This window comes from Anguilla anguilla, chromosome 13, assembly GCF_013347855.1.
Source record: "Anguilla anguilla isolate fAngAng1 chromosome 13, fAngAng1.pri, whole genome shotgun sequence".
Taxonomy (NCBI): Eukaryota; Metazoa; Chordata; class Actinopteri; order Anguilliformes; family Anguillidae; genus Anguilla; species Anguilla anguilla.
The window spans coordinates 4,594,554-4,622,289 of record NC_049213.1 but is presented as its reverse complement, the minus strand read 5'-3'; the positions used below and the strand labels follow the sequence as shown (position 1 = coordinate 4,622,289).

The 27,736-nt window shown below is 45.3% G+C and overlaps 1 protein-coding gene across 2 annotated transcripts in view; it reads left to right on the top strand.

Annotated features, from left to right (window-relative positions):
• The first annotated feature begins 6,838 nt into the window (after positions 1–6,838).
• LOC118210523 (protein phosphatase 1 regulatory subunit 1A-like) overlaps positions 6,839–27,736 on the top strand; it is a 28,293-nt gene continuing 7,395 nt past the window's right edge. Inside the window, exons 1-3 of one of the 2 annotated variants that reach the window (XM_035386761.1) lie at positions 6,839–7,352; positions 17,369–17,429; positions 27,647–27,684. In XM_035386761.1, coding sequence (XP_035242652.1) covers positions 7,272–7,352; positions 17,369–17,429; positions 27,647–27,684 — 180 coding nt within the window. In that variant the 5' untranslated portion in view covers positions 6,839–7,271. The remainder of the gene's footprint in view (positions 7,353–17,368; positions 17,430–27,646; positions 27,685–27,736) is intronic. The other variant, XM_035386760.1, reaches the window with a different exon arrangement.

Here is a 27,736-nt window from a genome sequence, read left to right as displayed (position 1 = left end):
TGGATACATTTATTTTGGAGGTCTTTCTGACTTAGCGACGAAACGTTGTAAAGTGTTTTCGTCCATCACCGTAAACGATATGATTTATGCTTCTCGGGCCCTATCAGGCCAGATGGTTTGCTTCGTCCACCGGCTCGGTGAACTCTGACCCCCGCCCTCAAAGAGCATCCGTCCCTGGAAAACGCGTTCTGACCCGGAGGGTGGAAACTGGAGCTGAGTGTAGCCTGGGAGGTACTGTGCTTACCTCACTCTAAACCCCAGGGGGCAGGGGGGGAGAAGGAGAGGGAGAGGGGGGGGGGGAGGGAGGGCTACTATCGGAATCTAATTCACACACAGTCAGGATCATTTCCCATATTTCCTGCTCCCTGTAAATGATCCAGTTCAATTTACAAGCAGTCAGCTTTAATTAGCGCTCGCGAGGGGGGTTGTGAACTCTCCGAAGAGCCCGCTGTGTGCGCCAGATGGGGACAGCGCGCTAAAGTTGGGTACGTGTTAGGATTCAGTTTGTCTTTGTCTCTAGCCGTTTTTTGTGTGATATAACTGACTGCCGTTCTCTAGGGTTCTCCTCATTCGCGGTCCTGGAGGATTGCAGCCGGCCAAACGTCAGGTCTCGCTGATACGCTGTGAATCAGGAGCCGATCGTGACCTTTGACACGGACGCTCCACTGCAGGCTGGTCCGTCTCTGATGAATTATAGATTAACACATTTCTGCCCTTCTCCGCGTGCGGGCAGAGCTCGCTCCTGCAGTAACAGTTTGGCCGTTTCACAGGGTTAGCGGAAGCTCTGTCCTGAGCCAGGTGCACCGCCAACGGGCCTTACCCTCCCAAGACCTGGTAATTCATTTTTGTCCCCTGTAGGGGACATGATCCTCTGGTCTTAACCTCAAGAGCCATACATTCCACTATCTTAAAAATTTTTTGGGATTCAAGACACTTGTACTTGCACTTGTATGTCAAAAAATAAACCTTTCTGCTTCTGCTGGGACTCAGGAGTATATATATACATACACCAGAAGATCTCACTGGGGCAATTTGGATTAAGCGTCTTGGTGCAAAGGTGCAGTGCTATGTCTCTCCTGGGATTTGAACCTGCAACCTCTGAGTTACGCTACACTGCCACCCTTTGAACACCCATTAGGCAATGGCCACAAAACAACAAGAGCAACACATTCTTTGAAGGTAACATTGAAAAATGATTGAATTATAGGTACTTAACCGGAAAAATGTCCTGACATCAACTTCATAAGGTACAAAGGGGGCAGGACACTCTAATGGAACGAGAAACTCACCCCACGCCAAGCCCAACAATAGCAAATAAGAGTAACAGCATGCTGAAAATGCAGCGTATTACAAAGCAGCAAAGCCAGCATTCTGCTGATCTGCCTGTGTGTGTGTGTGTGGGGGGGGGGAAACAAAGCAGAGAGTCTGCTGTGGGTAATAGCAGCTCCTAAATAAATACACTCAGGAGCAGGACAGGACAACGGCCCCACAAACGACAGTCCCACAGACAACAGTCCCACTGACGACAGTCCCACAGACAACAGTCCCACTGACGACAGTCCCACAGACAACAGTCCCACTGACGACAGTCCCACAGATAACAGTCCCACTGATGACAGTCCCACAGACAACAGTCCCACTGACTACAGTCCCACAGACAACAGTCCCACAGACAACAGTCCCACTGAGGACAGTCCCACAGACAACAGTCCCACTGACGACAGGTAATTATGGCATTCGGTCAGTTTTAGTTAATTGCTTTTGCCTGGAACCCGTGAGGGGGAAGGGTGAAGATTGTGTTTGTTTTATTTTGTGTGTGTGTGGGTGCGCTCTCTCTCTCCATAAAACAGACAACACTGCCGCATCTCCCTCCCAGGGGTGTCACACTGGCATGTGACAGCAAGGCTCGCAGACACGCAGAGCTGGCTCCTGGCACAAATGCACTATGCAGTTATTTTAAGTACAACATTTTAACTGCTTTACATTTTTTTGAAAGGCATTTTGATTGTGCAGCATTCCGAAGGCGCCTATAGGGTTGTTATTACTATTGTTTCCACCCACCACACCCCCACCACCACCGCTCGTGATCCGTTGCCCCCGGTTACTCCTTCTTTTTTAGGGCCACCAAAATCCTAGAGCTGGCTCTGTGGACACGTTCCTGTCTTGCCAAGTGGGAAAAAAATAGCGCCACCTAAGGGTCATCAAACTGCAGACTGACCTTCGCCAAATGTGCTGGAGGCAAAAAGTGCTGTGGACTCTTAATCCAGACTAAAGATTTAGGTTCTCAGCCTCTCATTGAACACCTTTCCCCTATAATCCAAATGTCCTACTTGATCTGTTCTGTTCTGCAGTCGAAAGCTTGTTTGTGCCGAACGAGAAATTAGCTTCTGTTCCTTCGACGGCCAGAGACGTTGTCATGGAGAGGGGAAAGCACAGCTCACACACTCCTGACCTCCTCACGAAGGGAACCACAGCGTGTAGGTCACCGTGCTCTCTTCACACAACACACGTGTAATCACCCAATACACAACTGGGAGGGACGGGAGGTGGGGTGGGGTGGGATGGTGGGGGGGCACCTTGGATAAAATGAGAGCCTGCTGAACAGGTTGCCTCGATACTCTTTCTTGCTGGAATGTTCTAGAAGGGAGCTAAATCTTTTTACCTTAGTCCTAGTGGGCACCCATTCAGATGCCAGCACCGAAGATCACCTGACTAGTGTTGAGACCCTGCACATTTGAGAGTTTCACATGCCTTTACGGTGTTGTAATGAGCTGGTTGTTTCCTTTTCCTCACACTTGTCTGGTTTTCTGTCTCTTTCTCTTCCTTCCCCATTTTTGCTTTCTCCATTTCTCAGACCTTTTTCAGAGCTAAAGCACAACCACCCTCATACAAGGACACTCTTCCCTTATTTATATTGACTTTCTCAATCCTGCCGCCTAATCACCCCCCAGTTTAATTGGCTGAAATGGTCCTCTCCGTCTCCACCTCAGCCGATGTGTGGCCACTGTTCTGGCACAAAATGGCTGCCGTGCGTCACCCAGGAGGGTGCTACACACTGCTGTTGGCTGAGGAGTTTCCCCCTTCATCACTGCAAAGAGATCTGAGTTTGAGAAAAAGTGCTATATAAACGCATGCCATTTTTATTTTTATTTCTATTTATGAAAAATGTCTTCTGGGTGATAGTGGGGTATAATGGGTGGGAACTGGCCTTGTGACCTGGATTTTTCAGGATTGATTCCCAGGTAGGACACTGCCACTGCACCCCAGAGCAATGTGCTGAACCTGAATAGTTTCAGTAAATATCCTGCTGTATGGATGGATACAAAGTTGCGTAAGTCACTCTGGATAAAAGCAACTGTTAAGTACCTTGTAACGGTACGGGTAGAGGGGACCCAAACGCAGAGGGGAAAAAAAAAAAAAACACGAACTCAAAAGGGAAAATTAACAAAGATTTTACTCACAAAAAGGGCAAACAACCAGGGAACAGACAAGGGCACGAAGGCCAAAACAAACTCAAAAAATATCGAAATAAAACAGAAAACAAGTCGAACTCACAAACACGGGCAGGGCAGAACACAGACAGGGCAGAACACGGGAAGGCAGAGCACAAGAAAAGGTCAAACAAAACACAGGCAGGTAGATATGGTGAAACAAACAGATGTCGGGAACAAACACAAACAATATCTAATGAAACAACAGGAACTCAAACACAGGCAGGACAGAGTACAAGTAAGTGGAACAAACACAAACAGGTCACAAACACAGGCAGGTACAAAGGGTCTAAAACATACGCAAGTTGGGAACAAACACAAGCAGGCAGGTACATGTACGTCAGGTAACAAACACAGGCAGGTACATACGGTTTTCAAACAGATTTCAGGAACAAACACAAGAAGGCAGGTACATGAAAGTCAGGAGACAAACACAAGGAACCAGCACCCGAGTCAAGGGAACAGAGAACTTAAATAGACAGGGGTAACAAGACACAGGTGAACTCAAAAAACAATCAAACCAGAAGGAGGGGATAAGACAGGTGGGAACAATGATGGGATAACGAGACAATGAAACAATCATACAATTAACAGGGGGGGAGCAGGACACAAAACAGAAGTGCCGCCATCTGGCGGCCCAACAGGGGAAACACAGACAGGAAAACAGGACCATGACATACCTGCAATGTAAGCTAACGCAAAGTAACGTAATGTAGCTGCTCTGTGTTAAAGCACAGTGAACTGCAGCATTGGCAGAAAGGACAGTGATGGTGCAGAAAGCTGTGATTAGCTTTTCCAGCATATGAATGCGTAATATTTCAACTAATAACGTTCCGTTATGACTACATGACATTTCGCACGGTCTTTCATCCGTCAGTTTTATTGATGGTTTTACCCACAAGTCACAGCGTGAATGATATTGGCCATTTCAAAAGAGGCTGGTGCACGCTGCCGCAGAGCCGCAAAGGGCATGAACGAGGCTCCGCTATCGTCATGGAGATGGCGGGTCCTGAGACACAACGCCAGCAATTCAGCCTGGAATATTTAGGAATACAAAAAAAGCTATTTTCGCTTCGAATGGGAAGTTTGCGTAAAATTGTAGTATTTGCGTGAAAAGAGAGAGTTGTAGTGAGGAAACTGTGAGCGAATGGAATAAATGGACCAATAGGTTCATGAATACAGTGATTTAATGTTTAACATTTACGATACTTTTGGATTATATACAATGCTTTTCAAAAAAAGAACACGTGAGTAGGGAACATCAATACCTCTCAGTGACACGAAAAGTCTTTTTGGAAACAGAAATGGAATTGAATGTGTTTTCTGTTACAAAACATAAAACGTAACATAGAAAAATCCTGTCTATGAACTACAATGCAATACAATACTGCAGGTGACACTGTGTGAAGAAAGTAGAAGCCAAAGCACATTACATATGAAAGCCATTCCAAACTGGAGACAAGCCTGTCCAAAAACAAGACTCTGAGATCATTTATATCCTTCTAATTTGTTCTTGTACTTCCTGTAGCACTTCTGTTACATGTACCTCCATCCAGCACTTATATTACATTACATTACATTACATTACAGGCATTTGGCAGACGCTCTTATCCAGAGCAACGTACAACAAAGTGTATAACCATAACCAGGAACAAGTATGACGAAACCCCTAGAGAGAAGTACCGGTCCAAGTACAGGGAACAACCGCATAGTTCAACTTGGACCCTGATGGTTAAACTGATTAACACTAACAACGAGAACGGCAACAACGCAATCTATGGAAAAATAAAAATCAATAAAAATACAAGTAGTCGTTAAGACAGTTGATGCGCCCAAGTCACCTATGAAACAGCTGCCTAGTTACAACCCTAAGTTTAGTCATTTACAGGGGGGAAGGGAGGGATGGGGAGAGGTGCAGCCTGAAGAGGTGGGTCTTCAGTCGTCGTTTGAAATGGGTCACAGTCTCAGCTGTTCTGACCTCCACAGGGAGGTCATTCCACCATCATGGGGCCAGAACAGACAGGAGACGTGTTCTGGAATATATTGCACTTATTGTATTGTTATCTTGAAGTTGTAGATTGTCGTCATGCCTGCTAGTTTTACTTAGCATAGCTTTCTGACCGAGCCTATGCTTACTATGTGCACTGGACTTAATGTGTTCGTGGCTATGGATAACTGTTACTTAATGAGTATTGTACCTTATCAGACCTGTGTTTTGTAGTTGCTCCAATGACCTTCAGTATGCACTTATTGTACGTTGCTTTGGGTAAAAGCATCTGCCAATTAAATGTAATGTCTAGCGGAAATAATTTATCGTTCAACTCATGTGCAAATAGTGCTCAAATAAATGAGTGAAAAAGAGCAGCCAAGCCAGAGGCAAATCTTTCAGCCTCCAGTTCCCCTCACTGCCATCTCCACAACAGCAGAAATGCACAATCCTGCAGTCTCCTTTGTGAAATCAGTGACAGTGAATAGATAAATAGCAGCATACTCCTCTAGTACATAATTAATGCAAGCATTAGCATTAGCTTGCGGTAATTACTCGATTCTATGCAGATGATAATCTCCCCTGTCTTGTCTTCTGTTCACACAGGAGGCAGTCCTTCGCTGCTAGCCACTGTGGCTAAAAGGGCCTTTCCGGACCGAGCTGTTCGGGCTGGCAGCTCCCTCTTTAAACACACTGACTGGCTGTAAGAATTGTGCTGTTTTTCTCTGTTGGTTTTTTTTTTTTGTATGTTGTGAACTATAATGAACAGAAAGTGTTAAATGGAGTTAAACTAATTTCTCACACCTCATTTCGCACCAAAGAAAAACACGAGAAGGATGTATAAAATTACCAGCTGACCTTAAACTAGGGCTCAAGGCATCAGGTAGCTAAGCAGCAGTATACTTAAGAAATCATGTAATAAAAATAGAAAATTAGATTTTTAATTTGAAGCTTTTAAATTAAACCATTCAAATAATTAAACCACCTCACTTTCTTAGATTTTTTTCAGCATACGTGTTCTAATTTTCTATTAGCTTTAGCAGTGCAGCAGCTGTGTGAATAGTTTAGAATCATAATTTATAAGCATCTGTATTTTGTTATATAGCCAGTAAGCAGTCTCTCAATATCACACGCAGGTTTTTGATAAAGATTATTCTCCAGCCCGGCGTGTGTGCTTGTGCTACCGCTTCACTTGAATCTCATTACGTTGCGAATGCGTTGCGAATGCGTTGCGAATGCGTTTGTTTAAGAACGATCCGCGCTGCTGCCTTTAAGCTCACTGATATTCCTGCTCAGAGAGAGGCACTGGGGAGGGGGGGGGTGGAGAGAAGGGGGGGCGGGTGGGGAGAGAGAGCGAGAGAGAGAGAGAGAGAGAGGGAGGGAGGGAGAGAGAAACACGAGACAGAGAGAGAGGTGTTGAGAGCAAGAGTGTCCTTGCATCAAGCTGTGAGAGCAGACACAGGGACAGAGGAAAAGAGAGAGGGAATAAGAGAGAGAGAGAGAGAGAGAGAGACGGAGGACCAGAACAGAGGGCACGCGAGGGAGAGTGAGAAGGATACAGAAAGACAGAGAAACAGGCGGAGAAACCGAGAGGGAGAAGGAGAAAAGGCGACGTTGAGGAGACCGGAGGAGTAGAGGATTTTCAGGACGACTGTGACTGTGCTGTATTCCGACCCCCGCCCCCTACCTGCCCCACCCCCCCCTAAGAACACCCCTTCCTTAAACGGCCCCTCCGTCCATCTCCCCCCACACCCCCCTCTCTCTCCCGCGCTCTCATCCCCGGTGGCATCGTCATGGACACCGGCAGCCCCCGCAAGATCCAGTTCACTGTGCCGCTGTTGGACTCTCACCTGGATCCAGAGGCAGCAGAGCAGGTGAGCCATGGGATGGGGGGGATGGGGGGGGGGGGCAGGGGGCTGTTGTGAATGTAGCATCCCTACTAGAGTGCGGTACATCACCGCGTGAAATCCAGCTGTTGTGTGTTAGCCCCTGATACCGCACGCACTGTCATTTTCATTTACGCTGCTGTTGAATGTGACTGAAGAGGTGTCCGCTATCGGCAGCTGCTGAAGGATCCAAAAACATTCTCGTGATCATGTGCAGCCGGTATTGTTCGAGGAGTGTAGCTGCCTGGGGCTGGACCTATTTTGTTGTGAAGATGCTGAGAGATCCTGTACAAATTGAAGATTTCTCTAAAAATTTGCAAGTCGGATTTGGGTGTTATAGAAAATGAATAAGGACAAAGACATATCTGGCCGTTAAAGATGCGCAGTTTCAGTTATTCTGAGGTGATGCACAGTTGTATTGGGGCAGCACAGCCATTTAGGGCAGAAAAACCTCTTTTTTTATCTTCTCACTCATTCTCTCTTTCTCCCTTTGTCTGGTGGGAGAAACACTCACACAGAAACACACACATGCACAAACAGACTCACACGCACACACATACACAGACTCACACACACATGCACACACAGAAACACACACACGCACACACAGAAATACACGCACACAATCACACACAAACACACACACACACAGACTCACACATCTACACAAAAACACACACACAGAGACTCACACACACACATGCACGCACATGCATAGACACAAACACGCACGCACACACAGCACACACACACACACATGCGCACATACACACACACACGCACATACACACATGCACACACACACGCACACATGCACACACACGCACGCACAGATTCACACACACTCACACACACATGCACACACAGACTCACACACACACGCACATACACATGCACACACACTCACACACACACACACACACACACACATGCACATACACAAGCACACACACATGCACATGCACACACACATGCACACACAAACACACATAAGCACACACACGCGCACACACAGACTCACTCACACACACACACACACACATGCACACACACACGCACACACACACACGGAAATGCACACACACAGGCATGTACACACACACACACACACACATGCATGTACACACACACACACACACACACACACCTACACACACACACACACACTCTCAGGGCTTGGTTACCCTTAGTTAAGTTAGTCTCTCAGTGTAGAGATGTCCCTGGGGGACCAGGTGTTGTTACCGATATGCATCCGCAGGGCACTCACATCCAGAGCAGACTCTGAGGCTTTCTCTTACACCCAATGAAGGACGGGATGCTGGGATGGTACCTCTCACATCCTGATGGGATGATGGGACGGCATCTGTCACATCCTGACGAGATGCTGGGATTATAGAGACCACATCCTAACGGGATGCTGGGACAGTACCTCTCACATCCTGACGGGATGCTGGGACAGTAGCCCTCACATCCTGACGGGATGCTGGAGCAGTACCTCTCACATCCTAACGGGATGCTGGGACAGTAGCCCTCACATCCTGATGGGATGCTGGGACAGTAGCCCTCACATCCTGACGGGATGCTGGGACAGTACCTCTCACATCCTGACGGGATGCTGGGACAGTACCTCTCACATCCTGACGGGATGCTGGGACAGTACCTCTCACATCCAGAGCAGACTTTGAGGCTCTCTTAGACTCGACTACGGACGGGATGCTGGAACAGTACCTTTCACATCCTGACAGGATGCTGGAACAGTACCTCTCACATCCTGACAGGATGCTTGGACGGTTCGGTTCTATGAATTTATCTCAGGATCTAGATTAGGTGCAGCCACTGGTCGGAGAGAGAGGACACAGAAACATCCCGTTTTTCTGCATTTGATGGAACTGAAAGGACGAGGCACATTCATGATGGAGAATCGAGGGAGACGGGGGAAAGGGCTGTGATTTTAAGCTTTCTCGCTGTGGCCTGGATCCTTCTGTCATCTCCAAAATGTGTGATTTCAGCTCGCAACAGCAGTAGCGTGTTTTAAGGAAGTCATTAAGGAGCAGGTGTACATACAACTGCACAGAATTCTGAATTAATTAAAGCTAATTTCTGCACTGTCTATTTGCCATGATCAGAATTATTTGTTCTGAGGCACTCAAAAGCTATTGAACGCAGAAAGAGCTATCACTCACAGAAACACCTATCACACACACAGAAACACCTATCACACACACAGAAACACCTATCACACACACAGAAACAGCTAACACACACAGAAAGAGCTATCACTCACAGAAACAGCTATCACTCACAGAAACAGCTATCACACACAGAAACAGCTATCACTCACAGAAACAGCTATCACACACAGAAACAGCTATCACTCACAGAAACAGCTATCACTCACAGAAACAACTATCACTCACAGAGACAGCTATCACTCACAGAGACAGCTAACACACACAGAAACACCTATCACACACACAGAATGAGCTAACACACACAGAAACAGCTATCACTCACAGAAACAGCTATCACTCACAGAAACAGCTATCACACACAGAAACAGCTATCACTCACAGAAACAGCTATCACTCACAGAAGCAACTATCACTCACAGAGACAGCTATCACTCACAGAGACAGCTAACACACACAGAAACACCTATCACACACAGAAACTGCTATCACTCACAGAAACAGCTAACACACACAGAAACAGCTATCACTCACAGAAACAGCTATCACACACAGAAACAGCTATCACTCACAGAAACTGCTATCACTCACAGAAACAGCTAACACACACAGAAACAGCTATCACACACAGAAACAGCTATCACACACAGAAACAGCTATCACTCACAGAAACACCTATCACACACACAGAAACAGCTATCACTCACAGAAACAGCTCACTCACAGAAACAGCTATCACACACAGAAACAGCTATCACACACAGAGACAGCTATCACACACAGAGACAGCTATCACACACAGAAACAGCTATCACACACAGAAACAGCTATCACACACACAGAAACAGCTAACACACACAGAAACACCTATCACACACACAGAAACAGCTCACTCACAGAAACACCTATCACACACAGAAACAGCTATCACACACAGAAACACCTATCACACACAGAAACAGCTATCACACACACAGAAACAGCTAACACACACAGAAACACCTATCACACACACAGAAACAGCTCACTCACAGAAACACCTATCACACACACAGAAACAGCTATCACACACAGAAACAGCTAACACACACAGAAACAGCTATCACACACACAGAAACAGCTATCACACACACAGAAACAGCTATCACACACAGAACATTTTGCTGACACCAAACAGAGCTCTTCGACATCGTCCTCAGACCCCTGCCAGTATTTTGGTCAGAGCAGGTCCACAGCTCTGATTGGACCCCTGTGATTCTGACACCTACAGGGACAGGACAGAATTTGGGCTTGACAGATGTGAGCCGGGTGATGGGGGAGGGGGAGGGGCTATTTTAAGCCTAACGGGTGAATTAAATAGACCTGTAATGAGTCCAGCTTTCGGGTTTAATTAAGAAAGATTAATTAAGATATGAGGGCCTGTCTCATAGTGTGTGTGTGTGTGTGTGTGTATGTGTGTGTGTGCATGCGAGTGTGGGTGTGTTACAAGCTGTGCTTGTGCATGCATGTGTTTGTATGTTTGTGTATAAACCTTAGATCAGCTGATTGAATCTCTGACATTGGATGGGTCGACCAATCAGGCTGCTCCATTGTCTCGGTCCACCAATCAGGCTGCTCCATTGGCTCAGGCCACCAATCAGGATACTACATTGGCTGCCTCCACCAATCAGGCAGCTCCACTGGTTAGGTCCACCAATCAGGCTACTCCATTGTCAAGGTCCACCAATTAGACTGTTTGATGGATCTGTGAAGCCCCAGAGCGGCCAGCTCTTCTCTACTCTCTCTCTCTGAACGAATCCTGAGACGCATGTGACGACCTCCCCGTGTGGAGATACTGACCACCGCCCCGTGTGGAGGTACTGACCTCCGCCTTGTGTGGAGGTACTGACCACCACCCCGTGTGGAGGTACTGACCACCGCCCCGTGTGGAGGTACTGACCTCCGCCTTGTGTGGAGGTACTGACCACCACCCCGTGTGGAGGTACTGAAGTTATCCCCGTGTGGAGGTACTGACTATCGCCCCGTGTGGAGGTACTGACCATCGGCCCACGTGGAGGTACTGACCATCGCCCTGTGTGGAGGTACTGACGGCGAAACTGCGGTTCAGACTGCAGTGGAACCCGTCACAGGAGTGTCTTCCGTCACACTCAGGCAGGATCACCCCATGCTGTCCTTCAACTGTCACCACGTCTCTGGAGAGCTGAACTTTCACAAAATTACCTTCCCAGCATGCTCCTCGAACACAATCGCAAACATCGCCATGGAAATATCCGTCTCAATTATGCAAAATATCTGTGCAGGAGACCGAATTTTACATATGTAGGCAGCAATGTTGGGCTCAATTCATTTCAATTTAGCCTGTTCAGGAACTGAATTGATATTCAGTTCATTAACTGAAGACTTCTATGGGCAATATTCAGCGAGGGAACTGAATTTTAATTATTTTTTCTGGACTGGCTGAAGGGAAATGGATCTGACCTCCAGCTCTGCTAAGCTATATGCCTTCTAGTACTTGGAAATCTTGAAAGATATTCATCTTATCTGAGATTGCGGGGTCTACAGTCTTTGCCAGAACACAGGCAGTGACAAACACATCGCCTTGTGAAAGCAATCCTGCTCACGGTTTTTTTCCCCCGTATTGTGGATCTTTTTTTTTCTTTCTCTCTGGCTCCGATTAACAGCCAATGGCACGGGACCGCAGAAACGACCAGCTGTCAGAGCACGCTCGACAAGTCCTCCCACTCTCTTCATTACCACGCCCGGGCTATCTTCATGGACTAGAGAGCTAGGACTCCAGAACAAACAATTTTCTAATGGCTGAACAGATAACCCTGTCTGTCAAAAACACATTATATTCATTATACAGTATATAACAATTGTATTCATAGTTGCAAAGGAGAACAGGAAAAGAGCATTTTCACAGTCAGCACAGTTTGTACATCCTGTTCGGTGAAGGGCATCGTATTTTTTCCCTGCTTTCTCATCTTATTTTTTTTTTACCTGACACTGCGTCTCTGTCCTGCCGAATTCTGGTTTTCTGTTTCAAACGCACAACGGAGCAGGGCATGCTCACGCTCTGGAGCGCACGGGCCATTTGTGGAACGGACGAGGCGGTGCTGAAGCCTCTCCTTCGTCAGTTAAGACAGCCTCACGTTTCGGAGGGAAAATGAGAGGAAAGGGGGCGGAGCCTGTACCTCTGCCGGTGAAGCTCAAAGCTGATTCCTGTTCCACTGAAAACACGAGAAAAAAATGAATACATGCTTAAATACAGCATTGATTTTGTCTGCTGACCAAGGCCACAGCCCAAAGAGGAACCCTGAATAACCCCAAAACCCAACATTAATATGTCTGCATACAACTATGACATTTTTTTTTCATTTTAATGAAAAAAAGAAAAATACCCCTAAAGTTCCCCCTTGGAAAAAAATTAGTTATTCTTTTATATTTAACCTAGTGATGTGAATTTGTATTTTGGAAACTGAAGTATCAATGCACTTTATCAATTCAATATTTTAATAAAGCGCACAAACAGGCAAAGATGTTAAGGGGGGGAGGTCAGAGATTCAGGTTTGACCCCCCCCCCCCCCCCCCCAAAAAAAAAAAACTGTGATTGAATGACCTTTAATCGTACTGGCTGAGAGGTGTGAGTGAGAAGGGCATACGTGAATATCTGCATATCTGCGACATGCACGGTTACTTTAAAAACAGCTCATTTATTCCCCAGTTTTATAGGACAGGCTTGGGAGAAATGGGGATTAGCAGTGAGGGAACACAAATGTGGACGAGCCTAATCCTGATTATCATTACTGGCATTTAGCAGGCAGTCTTATCCGGAAGGACTTGCAGCAAACTTCTAGCATTTTTACACAGCATCCATTTATAGGGCTGCGTATGTACCAAAGCAACTAAGAGCAGCATACAAGCCCAGTTCCCTAACCGTTACGCTCCTCTGTGGTCCGAGAGCAGGTCAGGAGGTCTGATCACATGACTAAGAATGGATTTGCTGGTAGGGTTGCCAGATTTACAACCAGTCAAAACCAGACATCATCATCACGCACGCAGGAGCACGCTCGCTGTCAGAACCAATCGAGGACTGGGGGGTGGGAGGCTGACGGAACCGATCATGGACCAGGGGGTTTGGGGGGTTTGGGGGGTTTGGGGGGGGTTTGAGGGGTGAGGGCGGGGCTGTCAAGTGTGAGGACAGGGGGAGTAAAACTGTGGACACAGAAGAAATTCACAAACTAACGGTCAAATTCCAATCAATTATTCAGACTTGACATTTATCTAGTTGAGCACACAAACCAGACCTGTACAAATTATTTGGAAACTGGACATTCCAGTCCAAAGCCAAACATCTGGCAACCCTATTTAGAGGATTGTCACGGATCTGAACCATCACATATTCCCAGTTTCTGAGTGCTGATGGATTCAGAGGGATGTTTAAAGCGTTTTAAACCACAGATATCTCACCTTATCAGGTGTTTTTCAGTGGGAGGAGCTAAAGCTGGATCATATAAAGACCTGGGTCAGTTATATGTTTGAAATGCTTGTCACCCTCCTGCAAAACTCTGAACAAAAACAATATTCCAATAATATGAAAGAATCATATAGATATGTTTGCTTTAAAACAGTAAGTAATCCACAGGAATTTGGCCACTGCCTACAGGTCTAAATGATTTGACTCAGGTCTGTGTTGTGGTGCTCGTATGACTGCACTGCCTGGCATTGGTAGAGTGAGCCATTTAAAACGTCCCTGCGGTGTTTCTGTGAGAACACCAAACCCAGAGAGACCCCCCCAGCCCAGACAGACCGGCGCACCGTGCCGCGCATTTACAAATCGGCTTTTGGGGGCCGGCGTCCACTGTAATTATGCTCGTCACGGCACGCCCGGCTAAACATTCGCCCCTAGATTACTCTCCAAACACTTACTGGCGTTTTTTTTTTTCCACTTCAAGCTCACAAACAGATCTACACGGGGTATGAAAAGGCTCATTATCAGGGCACATTCCCTCAGCAAATCTGGACTTCGCTTAGCAACGCCACGTCCAAAATGACTTTCCCCTACGCTCATGGTTAAGGATGGGCAAAACAAACAAAAAAAAAAGTACTCCGAAAAGTACTTCGTTACAAAATTTAAGAATCCTCCCAGATGAACTATAAGGTAAAATCATGTGGTGGAGGTGCAGGTTGTTTGCAGGAGGTACAGCCTACAGCAGAGCCACGCTCAGGTAAACACACTTCACACTCAGGTATGCTGTGAGGAAGGTGAACACATAGATGCTCCTGTCCACCTCCGGATTGCTTGTGTGTATTATCCTGTATTGTATGTGTTCCTTTATATCGGACCCCAACTTTCTGGGTTTAACTCAATTAAAATGCAATTAAAAGGGATTAAAATATATTAATTTAAATGCTGTCTGACCTTGTTCTTGGGATTCTCCCATTTCTTACTGTGGAATATGCAGGGTCCAGAGGGTGGGTGGGGGTGTTGGTATAACAGTGCTGTGTATGTGTGTGTGTGTCTGTAAGAGAGAGAGAGAGAGAGAGAGAGTCCAGGGGCTTGGCTGGCGTTTATGAAATTATAATTACCCCTCTAAGCTGTTCCCATTGTCTTCATGACGGCTATGCCCCTGCCTCCCCTACCCCCCACCCCCACCCCACGGGCACTGTGGAAAATCTTGAAAGGATCTGAAACTCCTGTCCTTTGGGGGTATTTCATGAAACAGGATTACTGAGTTAGCTGGATGACTGCACTGAATAAAACCTGGAACAGCTCTTTTTACTTCAATTCATGTTCCTGATTTGGGAGGGTTGTGGGTTTTACTCAGAGCTGTTATCCAGCTAACTCAGTAACCCTGCTTTGTGATACCCTGAAGGGCCACATAATCTGCTGTGTATCAGCACTTAAGTGCTCAATTGAAGTCGCTGAAGCCACAAACCTGGTTTCCATCATCTAAATTAGCAGCTTAATGTAAAATAAACCTGCAGACACTGTGCCCCTCCAGGACTGGAGTTAAACCTGCAGGCACTGTGGCCCTCCAGGACTGGAGTTAAACCTGCAGACATTGTGGCCCTCTAGGACTGGAGTTAAACCAGCAGACACTGTGGCCCTCCAGGACTGGAGTTTAACCTGCAGGCACTGCAGCCCTGCAGGACTGGAGTTAAACCTGCAGACACAGCGCCCCCTCCAGGACTGGAGTTAAACCTGCAGACACAGCGCCCCCTTCAGGACTGGAGTTAAACCTGCAGACACAGCGCCCCCTCCAGGACTGGAGTTAAACCTGCAGACACAGCGCCCCCTCCAGGACTGGAGTTAAACCTGCAGACACAGCGCCCCCTTCAGGACTGGAGTTAAACCTGTAGACTTTACGGCCGCTCCAGGATTGGAGTTAAATTTTGAGACGTCTGCTGTATTGCTGAATGAGTGCAGTGCTGTTTTTCTCGCTCTGCTTGCTGCTCCTACTTCCTGTTTTTCTTGTACTTTTTAGAAGAAAAACAGCCAGCCTGTCACCCACCCTGGAGCAGTGTACTCCAGTACCCATAATGCATCTGATAAGAGCAAGCAGAGCTACTCACATGGAGACTGAAGCAGACTGTTTGAGATTCCCAGCCCCCGCTCTCCACAGTCATGATCTGGCAACAAATGAGACGCCCTTAACTCTGAATACTCAATTAGCCTCATTAAGGGGCCTATGTGAACGAATACCCACACAAACAGTGAGGTTCTCAGAGAGAGAGGGAAGGAGGGAGGGAGTGAAGGAGGGAGAGAAAGGGCAGAATTTGAATTAGAATAACAATTTGTTAAGTTCGTGCAGTCATTACTTTAGAACTGGAATTTTGTACAAGAATCACCCATATGATTTTATTAGCTCAATACATGCTCTCTATGGAGGAATGTGTGTGTGCGTGTGTGTATGTATGTTTGTGTGCATGAGATTGTGTGTGCACACATGTGTGCTTGTGTGTGTGTTTGTGTTGTTGTGTTAAATCTTTTACACTGCATGCTGTGTTTTATCTGTGTGTGTGTGTGTGTGTGTGTGTTGCTGTGTTAGATCTTTTAGACTGCATGCAGTGTTTTACGTGTGTGTGTGCATGTGTGTTGCTCTCTTAGATCTTTTAGACTGCATTCATGTGCAAGTGGGCACAGAACACAGGGTTGTTTGCAGTGAGTTAATGGCCATTCATGAAAAGACCCAGTGCAGTGATTCTCTCTATCGTATTTCCCAGGGAGAGAGAACGTTTCAATTGGCTATATTGTTGCCCAGAGTGAGAGTTATGATTGGCTAATGTGTTGCCCAGAGTGAGAGTTATGATTGGCTATTGTGACTGAAAGCACCTGACCTGCAGTTTGCTTTGCAGAAAAAAGCAGAGATGTAGCAAAGGGAGAAGGGTTTGTGGGCCCCCCTCCCCAAAATACTGGAGATGTATGTCAATTATGTAAAAGTGGTTGCAATGAACCTGAACCCCCCCCCGCCCCCCACCCAACTACACATATAAGATTACATTTCATTTGTTCCAGACCTTGTCAGTTTGGTATGAAATTTCAACCCCCTTCCCCACTCGTCCTGACATAACCCCCCCTGTCCCCCCACCCCGACCCTCACCCCACCCCACCCTACCCATACACCCCCACCGAAAGGAATTCTGGCTACACCACTGGTGGTCCGTTCACAGCTGATATTTAAAGAAACGGCAAGCAATGGATCCGCAGTCATGGCGGATTGCACATGGGATCCTTATGGAGTTCAGTATTAGTCATGTCGGTATTAGTCATCAGTCAGTGACGGAGCTGTTTCTGCGTTTCCTTCCCCGCAGATCAGAAGACGACGGCCCACTCCCGCCACGCTCGTGGCGTCCAGCGATCAGTCCTCACCAGGTACCTCTCACCTGTCTGTCCCTTTCTGTTCCACGCACCCTCGGGTTATGATTGGTTATGGTGAATGGTGCGTCTGAAAAAACAGAAATAACGCACTCGGTAGGGCACGTGCGTGTTGGATTTATGAACAGGAGTCATGCAAATTCGAAAAAGAACGCCGTCATTGTGAGGGAAACCGCCGTTTGGGGGCACGCACAGTGCGTGTCTCTCTTACGGCCTCCCTGGAATGTTCCAGAACCCTGCCCAGCAGGCAACCAATCATGCGGCAGCTTTTTATGTCACACGGTATTTAAAGCATCCATATGTGCGTGACTCACACGGATCCATAACCATAGTTTTCATTCAGCTTCCATGTGCCTCAGCAACTCTAGCGTTTAATTTTATTGAAAGTCTTCAGTATTATTATTATTATTATTATTATTATTATTATTATTATTATTATTATTATTATTATTATTATTATTAATAATTACATTTATATTGCACTTTTCCAAATGCTCAAAGTGCTTTACAGTGAAGGGGAACTCACCTCACCCACCACCAATGTGTAGCACCCACCTGGGTGATGCACGGCAGCCAATTTGCGCCAGAACGCTCACCACACATTAGCGAAGGTGGAGAGGGAGAGAACATTTATTTAGCCAATTAAGTCTGGGGATGATTTTAGTGGCAAGTTTGCGAGAGCCAGATCTGGGATTTGGCCAGGACACCGGGGAACCCCCTACTCTTAGCGACAAGTGTAGCGATGGGTAATTTCTGATTTCACATGAGAGTATATGACAATGAGAACAGACCACTCATTCCTTCTAGGCTCGTCATTTATCTTCAGACCCCTCTGTCTCGACTGCATGACCTGACAAAATATACCTTGGATTGACCTGGCAACCTGTAACGCACAAGTCATATTTGTGCACCATTTCCATTTAACCCATTTACACCTAAGCCGCATATTCTTTTTGCAGAAGTCAACCCTAAAAATCTTTTGTAGTTCATGTTGTAAATCTCTTTAATAAATGTAAAAGCCTTCCCTTTCTCAGCTTGAAGAGTGTCTAACTGTAGTAAGTCTTTCCTTGTGACTTGCTCATAGCAGGATTCAGTTTAGTTGCCCATCTTTGCACTTTTTCCAGTACAAAACTTTGCATCACTGATAAATACAAAAAAATGACAGAACGACTTTACAATAAGTGTTCCATTAACTAAAGTGAGTTTACACATTAACTTACCTGAAAAAAGAGTTGTTCCCTTTGGGTAATCACAAGTAATGTTTCATATACTGACAGCGAATACTGAAGGAAGTAATCCCTAACATGGCCTAATTGTTAACACACTAAGGATTAACACACTGTAAGGCGTCATTCTGCGGGAATAGTGGTATTTGGAATTACCATATGAATTGAAATGCATTTTATTTTTGTCCCTCAAAATTCTGGGCGCAGTTATTAGGCGTTAAGGTTTGATATTTTTGTCTCATGATTTCATGCTTTTTTAAGCCCATAATGCTGTAACCACACACCTTGTAACCACACCCTAAAACGACACACCCAGTAACCACACACCCTGAAACCACACACCTTGTAACCACACACCCCGAAATCACACACCTTGTAACCACACCCTAAAACCACACACCCTGAAACCACACACCTTGTAACCACACCCTGAAACCACACACCCTGTAACCACACACCCCAAAATCACACACCTTGTAACCACACCCTTAAACCACACACCCTGAAACCACACACCTTGTAACCACACTCTGAAACCACACCCTGAAACCACACACCCTGTAACCACACACCCCGAAATCACACACCTTGTAACCACACCCTAAAACCACACACCCCGAAATCACACACCTTGTAACCACACCCTAAAACCACACACCCTGAAATCACACACCTTGTAACCACACCCTAAAACCACACACCCTGCAACCACACCCAGTAATCACACACCCAGTAACCACACTCTGAAACCACACACTCGGAAAACAATCCTAAAATCACACCCTCAAATATAATATCAACCTCGGATTATGCTGCTGTTGTTGTGTTGTGTATGTCATTAAAATATAAACTGGATGTTGGACTGTGTATTTTTACTGATACCCCACTGCGACAGCAAGAGATCCTGTACCAGTGCATTTCAAACTTAACGGGAACAGCAAATAACCCCACAGTCTTTCATAGTCACCTTTCAATAGGCAGGTCATCCTCAGAGGTTGTGGTATCGCTGGCCTTCCTATCCAACCTCATCGTTACCATCCAAATAGATAGAGGCTGGATTTGTGCGGAGCCGAGGGTCCTAACCAAAAGGTTTTTTACATTTGTATTGAAGGATTTTTGTTTGTTTTCATTTTCTAAGGCATTTTTAGTTTGTTTAGTTTTGGTTCCAAGGTTTAGCTTTGGTTTTGTTATTGGACAAGGATCTTTGGTTCATTTTGGTTTTATAACTCCTAGAAATGTATTTTAGTTTTGTAGGTTTTACGTACGACCGAGGTCTGAATATACACCCTCCCCCGAGGCGGCCAGCTGGGGGTGATCAAGTCTAGACTTGTGTCCCATGTCCAACTGAGCTAGGGTCCTTACGAGAAATCTGAGTTTCGCTATTACATCTTGCTAGTCCCCTGGAGGTTTTTAAAAAAAAAAATTTGTTTCCCCTCTGGGATGATCAATTTTTAGGTTAAAATTAAGAATTTAAAGTAATTTTCTTTCATTATTTTAAGTCTAATTGGGGTTTAAACATCTAAGTTGTAAGGCTAATAAGATTTAATTTGGGTCAAGTTAAAAAATGTTTACAGGGTATTAGATCATTTTAATCAGTCTAATCCAAGTTTAGATATTTTTCTTGATTAATCATTTTATTAAAGTATATTTTTAATAATAATTATTTTCAAAAACGCAACAATTTTGGGGGGTGATGAATTTCAAAGTTTTTTTGGGTGGTCAGAATGGTCTGGTGTGTGAGTGGTGCTAGTCACCATTTAAGGCCTGTAGCCCCAGTCCACCACACCCTCCGTGCTGTCCAAGTGGACCCAGGGGGGCTGGATACTTTACCACCCGAGCCGAGTCTGAGAAGGGTCTACATCTTGGGGCCTACTCCTGTTTCCCCCAGATCAGTTACGAGCGATACGTGAGAGGCCAGGTTAACCTAAGGATGGGAGTCAGAGCCAAAGGGACAGAACTTGTCCCAGGAGGCCAAGACCAAGACCCAAATTGATCGGAGCGCTCCAGGGTCACAAGGACTCCAATATGAACCCCATACAAATGCCACCTTAATGCATTTTAATTATTTTTAAGGATTCACTCAAAGAATGCTTGCACCATCCTTTTTGGTCTCTGGTGTTACTTGTACCTTGTAACAACATAAAAGAGTTTTCATAATTTTTTTTTCTCACTTCAATCTGAACATATAGGTAATAACAGTGTAGGTTAATGATAATACAGCAGAATCTATGCAATAGCATAATGGATTATTGCATAATTCTGATATTTGCATAGAATTACCAAATATCAAACCATTTCCCATTCATTCCATCCTAATCAGATCACAAATTAGCATAAACCATTATCGCATATTTCACATACTTTAATGGAATTATGTGCAATTACATCACATTATGATCAATGAAAATACATTAAAAGTCGACAGATGCCTCAGACATGAGCAGCCAATTGGCCTATAAAGACAAAAAAAAAAACGCGCAGAATTAGGAAGGTGGGCGGTTCCTGAGTGGCAAGCAGAGGCTCCACTCTCTATCTACCGTCGCATTCTTTTATAAAATTTAGCAGATTCTCTATCCTTTTCCTGTAACTTTAGGCGAATGCATGCCTGAAAACTGGAATCCCACCAAATTTCTCACCGGTCATCCTCCTCTCACGTGCACACACAATTCGCTTTATTTACAAATCGGTGTGCTTGAATCAATGGAATGTGAAAGTTAAACTAACCGGACTAAATTGAAATTATGCAGTGTAACAATTTGCCAAACTTTGATGTGGACTTTAGCAAACCGACTTGGCATAGAAAGATTGCCAACGATTGCATGTAAAATCAAAAACGGTCAAAACTTTAAAAAACTTGAAATGTGGAATCATTCATGACCAGATTGTACCAACAAATACACGGACCGTTTGTAATTGTTTCCTGGGTGTTTTTGTAAAGGCTTTTTGTGCTATTTCACCGATAGGCTGCTTAGGCAGCCTGTCTAAGACATTTCAGCGCAGGAAAATGCCTAAAATCCGAAAGAAAGCCTGTTGTACTCAACTTCCAGCTCTTCCACCTTTGCTAATGGCTTAGTTAACATGAGTAAATGATTAGCCAATTATTTGTTCAGGTTAGTTAATGTATTAACTTGTGCTAGTTAATGTTAGCTTGTGTTGGTTAATGTATTAACTTGTGCTAGTTCATGTATTAACCCATGTAAGTGAATGTTTATCATGTTGGTTAATGTATTAACTCTTGTTAGTTAATGTATTAACTTGTGTTAGTCAATATATTAACTCATGTTAGTTGATGTAGTAATTCGTGCTAGTTAGTGTATTAACTTATGTTAGTGAATGTATTAACTCATGTATTAACTAATGTTAGTGAGTGTATTAACTCATGCTAGTTAATGTATTAACTAATGTTAGTGAATGTATTAACTCATGCTAGTTAGTGTTTTAACTCGTGTTGGTTAATGTTTTAACTCGTGTTAGTTAATGTATTAGCTCTTGTTAGTTAATGTTTTAACTCGTGTTGGTTAATGTTTTAACTCGTGTTAGCGAATGTATTAGGTTGAGGTAGGTTAAGGTTAGAACCTTATTGTGAAGTGTTAATGCCACTCTTCAGTCAGTGTGGGTACCAGCCCATAAGAGTCTGTGGGCCCTTTAATAATCAGCAACATGCAGAGCTCTGCGTGGCTGAATGAGGCTTTCTGTCTGTACTGCTGCAGCAGGACAGAATGTCTGAGCCAGTTTGCTGCCACAGAAACTAAACGTCAGAGTCCGTGTGTGAACTGCACAAGGGCGTTCACAGTACGCGCAGGACCGCGAACGCGATTAACTAGAAAACTGTGCACAAAGGACTATAAATATGAATGAATACAAGCAAAGTTTGTTCCTAACTCCCACTGGCAAAAAACCGCAAATGTGTGTTTTTTTCCTTCACGGGCCGGTGAGCTAATTTTAGTGATTGCAGGACTCAGCAGACGGCGTTTGCCAAGAAGAAAGAACAACACCTGCTTTTGAATCTGAGTGGAAGGACAGATGATGATTGCGTTCAGGCAGCAGAACTCGTGTGGGTTTAAAAGCCCAATGGAGCCCGTGCGAACGGGGTCTGTTATTTTACTCTCCCGTCTGGGCGTGCTCATTAGGCGCCTCTGACCTGGTGGCCCCGCCCCTTGTGTGTCTGAGATTAGAGAAACCATGTGAGCGGGAGACTGTGTGGCGCGGTCCGTAGGGTGGGGTGGATTTTTACCCAAAAATAGGCTTTGATTCCCTGCTTTAGAGCCCTCTGTACCCTGTCTCAGTACCCATTTCTGAACCAGGAGAAAAAATATATACTGTACAGCAGGCAGAAGGCCTGTGTTCCTTTAAAAGAACAGCGTAAGAAGAGTGAGAATCACTCACTTTCCTCCTCCTCCTCGTCCTCCTCTTCCTCACTGCTGTCTTCCCAGTCGTGGTCAGCGGTGAGTCACTGGGGAGCTTCCGCTCGCTCTTGGCAGTGCCGTAATTGTGATGGTATCACGATAGGTGGTGATATCTGAGGCCCACGAGTGGGGCTGCTGACTCACTCTGGGTAGGTGACTGGGTTATTTATAACTGCGTTATTTATGGGGACGTGTTTTTCTCCTGTTCCGTGCTCTTTCTTTTTCTACCGATCAGTGAAACAGATGAAATTTCCGGTCGGACCCTTCCTGCTGTGTCACGAAGGATGATCGAAAAGGCTAGCAGTTTGTAAAAAAAAAAAATAGAAGTAAAACAGTATGAAATGCATTATTTGAATAAGCACAGCGCATCATGTAGAAAACCTGACGTGGTTTAGCAGTAAGACAGGCTTGTGCCGTTCGTAGTGTGTGGGCGTACATGTGTGTACATGTTTGTGAGTTTGTATTTACATTTGCATCTGAGTGTGTGTGCGCCTGTGTGCGCACATCAATGTGTGAGTGTTTTTGTGTGTGCACACCAGTGTGTGTGTGTGTGAGTGTGAGTGTGTATGTGTGTGTGTGTGTGCGTGCACCAGTGTGTATGTGTGTGTTTGATACCGAGGTACAGAGTCCCCTGCCTAAGGCTGGTACAGGCCTTCATATCAGCCCCCTCAATCCCTACTGAATCTGGCACAGAAGATCAGAGGAACAGAGGGGTGGAATAAAATGGTGAAATAATGAGAGAGAGAGAGAGAGAGAGAGAGAGAGGAACCTGACACAGGGGGGGAAAGGAAGTAAAGGGTGGGGGGGGGGTGTGGAAGGGGAGGGGGAGGGGGGGTTGGGAGATGTTTCCGCAGAGCAGCCCAGGAAGACAGGCACTACATTATTCAACACTGCGGATCACACAGCCCCGCCTCTCTCTCTCCTAGGCACCAAGGCCCACACAGCCTGACCCTCACCCCCATCACCACCCCCCACCCCCCACCCTCATCCCCACCCACCACCACCCCCCAGCTGGCTCCTACATCAGGGGCAGAAATCTTACCTTTGAACTCGTCAGTTTTTGCTTGATTAACAAGCTTAACACATGTCTGAATGGTCCGCAGGGCAGTACTCCCAAATCTTCCTCTTAATTTTAAATGAGGATGTCGTCTTTCTTCTTCTAACTTCAGAGAATGTTAATTAAAAAGATGTAATCAAGTTACATTTTATTTTAACGATACAAGTAAACCCCTGCGCTAACTGTGTGTCATATAAGCCCCAAGCACAATAGACAATAATGGCCTTCAAACAAAAATTGATCCCTATTCATGAACATGAATTTGAGCAGATGTTTAAAATGATCTGTGAATTTAAATAACTGCCTGCACAATGCATGATAATAAAAAAAAGTGTTATCACAAAACCAAATTTGGAATAACTGCTGGTATTGGCTGTTCAGCCTATTAACTGCATCATTGAATGTTGGCTTTGGAAAAGAACCAGAAACAGGGAGTGAGTCATGATTGGTTAAAGTTCTCATCTTCCTCCTTCCCCCTCCTCTCTCCTCCCTCCCTCCACTAGCATGTGCTGAGTTTAATGTGTGGTAGGCTATTTCAGTACAGCCTCTATGTGTTATTACCTCTCCATATTGACTGATGGATGAGCTGTCGGCCTTGTCCTCCACAGTTTAAGTGAAGAGGGATCAATATTGACAGCATCTCTTTCACGGTCCGCTGCCCTGAAGACGAAGCTGTGCTGCTTCATAACTGACCCCTTTAAGCAGAGAATAAATATTTTACCTGAAAAGCAAAGGATGCCCTTGGCATGCTTGGATAACTATCGCTCCAAGCCCGTTTCTACTTCCATGCCAAGAATCAGAGCCTCCTCATTCATTTACACCAGCTCCTGAAATTCAAGGTCGATTTAGAGGGGAATTTAAGGTTCTGTTGCCTTAAATGAGGCATCTGCTCTGCAGCAATGCGACAGCTTGGAAAGAAAAGGCTTCCAGGTGGAATTAACATTTTGTTAAATGTACAGTCTAATTGTACATCTACAGCTGCAAACACAGTGACCTGTGATCAGCTATGCATCCACTCAACCGAATGATGTCTATTAAGCGGCCACAGTGTCTGGCACAGAATCAGAAACAGAGCCATTTTAAGGGCTCTAAGGACAGCGCACTGAGTTCACCTAAACAGCGTTGAGTTCACCTGAACAGTGCGTTGAGTTTACCTGAACAGTGTTGAGTTTACCTGAAAAGCGCTTTGAGTTTACCTGAAAAGCGCTTTGAGTTTACCTGATCAGCGCGTTCAGTTTACCTGAACAGTGCGTTGAATTCACCGGAACAGTGCGTTGAGTTGACCTGAATAGCACTTTGAGTTTACCTGAACAGTGTTTTGAGTTCACCTGAACAACGTTTCCTCTTGAGATGGCCGGTGTTTCAGAACATTTGCGGTCTGACCACAAGGAGAGGTCAGGGGTACCGTAGCAAAGGTGTTTACTGATAAACGAAGCGCAATCGCTTCTCGGCAGAGACGTATCCAAGGGGGCTTTCAGGTTTGAATCCCCCCCCCCCCCTCCCCAAAAAAAAACAAAATTCCAAAAAATTAGCCCCTCACCCCAATCAACAATTTGCACAATTTCAGGCTTTTGAGGTCAGAACTCCGCGGCCCCCCGAAGGTAGCGTTCCGGGGCCATGGGTGACCTCACTGGCGTAGCGGAAAGGCCTGCGTCACTCTCCGGAACATTCCGGAACATTCCTGGCCTGAGATAAGCTTTCTGGGAAACAAAGCACAAATGTGCTCCATGGCAAATTGTGCGTGAAGAAGTCCAGTATACGTCAGATGATGAAGGAGAGCGAATAGCCCTTGGCTTTCTATAATAGCGGTTAATTAGGAAATAATAAACCATGCCTCATACGCCCTGCAATGCCTTCATGTAGTCCTTAATGAATTTGAATTGTCAATGTGATGTATTGTACAGTGGTTTAAAATATACACATCCTCTTTTTTATTCTTTTTTTTTTTGCTACTTGCAAGTAATGCTCTCATTTGCAACGTGTAAAACTTGCAATCTGGCTGGATGGATTGTTATTGATTAAGAATAATGCAGAATCACTTTCTGCACAGACAATATAGTGGTAAAATAAGGCTCATGTGGGATGATTGCCCTGTATGTGGACTAATGCGAACCCTGCTCCTGCAGATCTACCGTCCTGTAGGTTTCACTCCAACCCTAACAAAGCACACCTCATTCAACTGATAGAGCAGGGCTACCCAACCCTGTTCCTGGAGATTTACCATCCTGTAGGTTTTCACTCCAAACCTAACAAAGAACACCTCATTCAACAGCCAGAGCAGGGCTGGCCAACTTTTATTCTTTTTTATTTAATCCCTAGTTCCTAGTTTTCACACAATGGACTCTGTAATTTGAGGGAGTGTGACACTATTAATATGGAATTTAGTTTTATAAATGTATGAAATGCCTGTCAGTTTTGATTCAGCAAACCAGGGTAAATGTTTGTTGTCAGACTAGGTAGTATGTAAAATATAGTCATGCTGGATTTTGGTATGAAGGTTAGCATATGGCAGAGCTTTAATATGTATGAAAATGGTAAAGAAAACAAGGAGGTATTCTAAATGCAGAATTTGTGAAAAGGTGCTGGGTTAATGTTCAAGGCAGGATTTGTGAAAAGGTGCTGGGTCAATGTTAAATGCAGGATTTGTGAAAAGGTGCTGGGTTAATGTTAAATGCAGGATTTGTGAAAGGGTGCTGGGTTAATGTTAAATGCAGGATTTGTGAAAAGGTGCTGGGTTAATGTTAAATTCAGGATTTGTGAAAAGGTGCTGGGTTAATGTTAAATTCAGGATTTGTGTAAAGGGGCTGGGTTAATGTTAAATGTGTACTCATGCGTGCGAATGCACAACTGATGTTTTTTTTTTTTTTTTGCTGCATGTGGTGCAGCGGAGAGATGGAAGAGACACACACTCATCAAACACGCCTGGCACGGCACACACACACACACACACACACAGCCCTCCGTGTCTGGGGATGTTTAGGTTGCCAGGCAACGAGGTGGTGCCCTAGAAAAAGTTTAAAGGACCAGAGAGGGACGTGAAGTGAGCGCACTTAGAATTGATCGGGGTTCCACGGTTTCACTGCGGTCTGATTGATCGCTGCCTTCCTCCCTCGCTCTCCTCTCTTTCTCTGTCGATTCTGGTGGCTCGGGTTCCGATGGGGGCTGACCGAGGGCCTTTTTCGGGTCCGAGGTGCGTGTCCGTTTTCCGGCGAGTCCCGGTTCTGTTTTAGCCGCCGCGCCGCGTCACCGATGCTGCTGACTGTGGCGGTTGTCTGAATTATACATTCTCCCATTTCTATCTCTCTGCAGCTAAGCAGGACAGTGCATAACTCCCCAAAATGTGTGTGTGTGTGTGTGTGTGTGTGTGTGTGTGTGTGTGTGTGTGTTTGTGTGTGTCCTTTTGTGCAAGCGTGAGCATGCATTTATGCACACAAGCCCTTCAATTTGTGTCTATATGTCATTGGTAAATATGGATTGTGCTCTTAAATGCTGTGAATAAAATCTTACATCTCTGCTCTGTTGCAGAAATTGATGAAGACCGACTGCCAAACCAGTTATACAAGGTGATCGACTGCGTTTCCGTATCGCCGTCGCCATTTTTAAAAGAATAAAAAT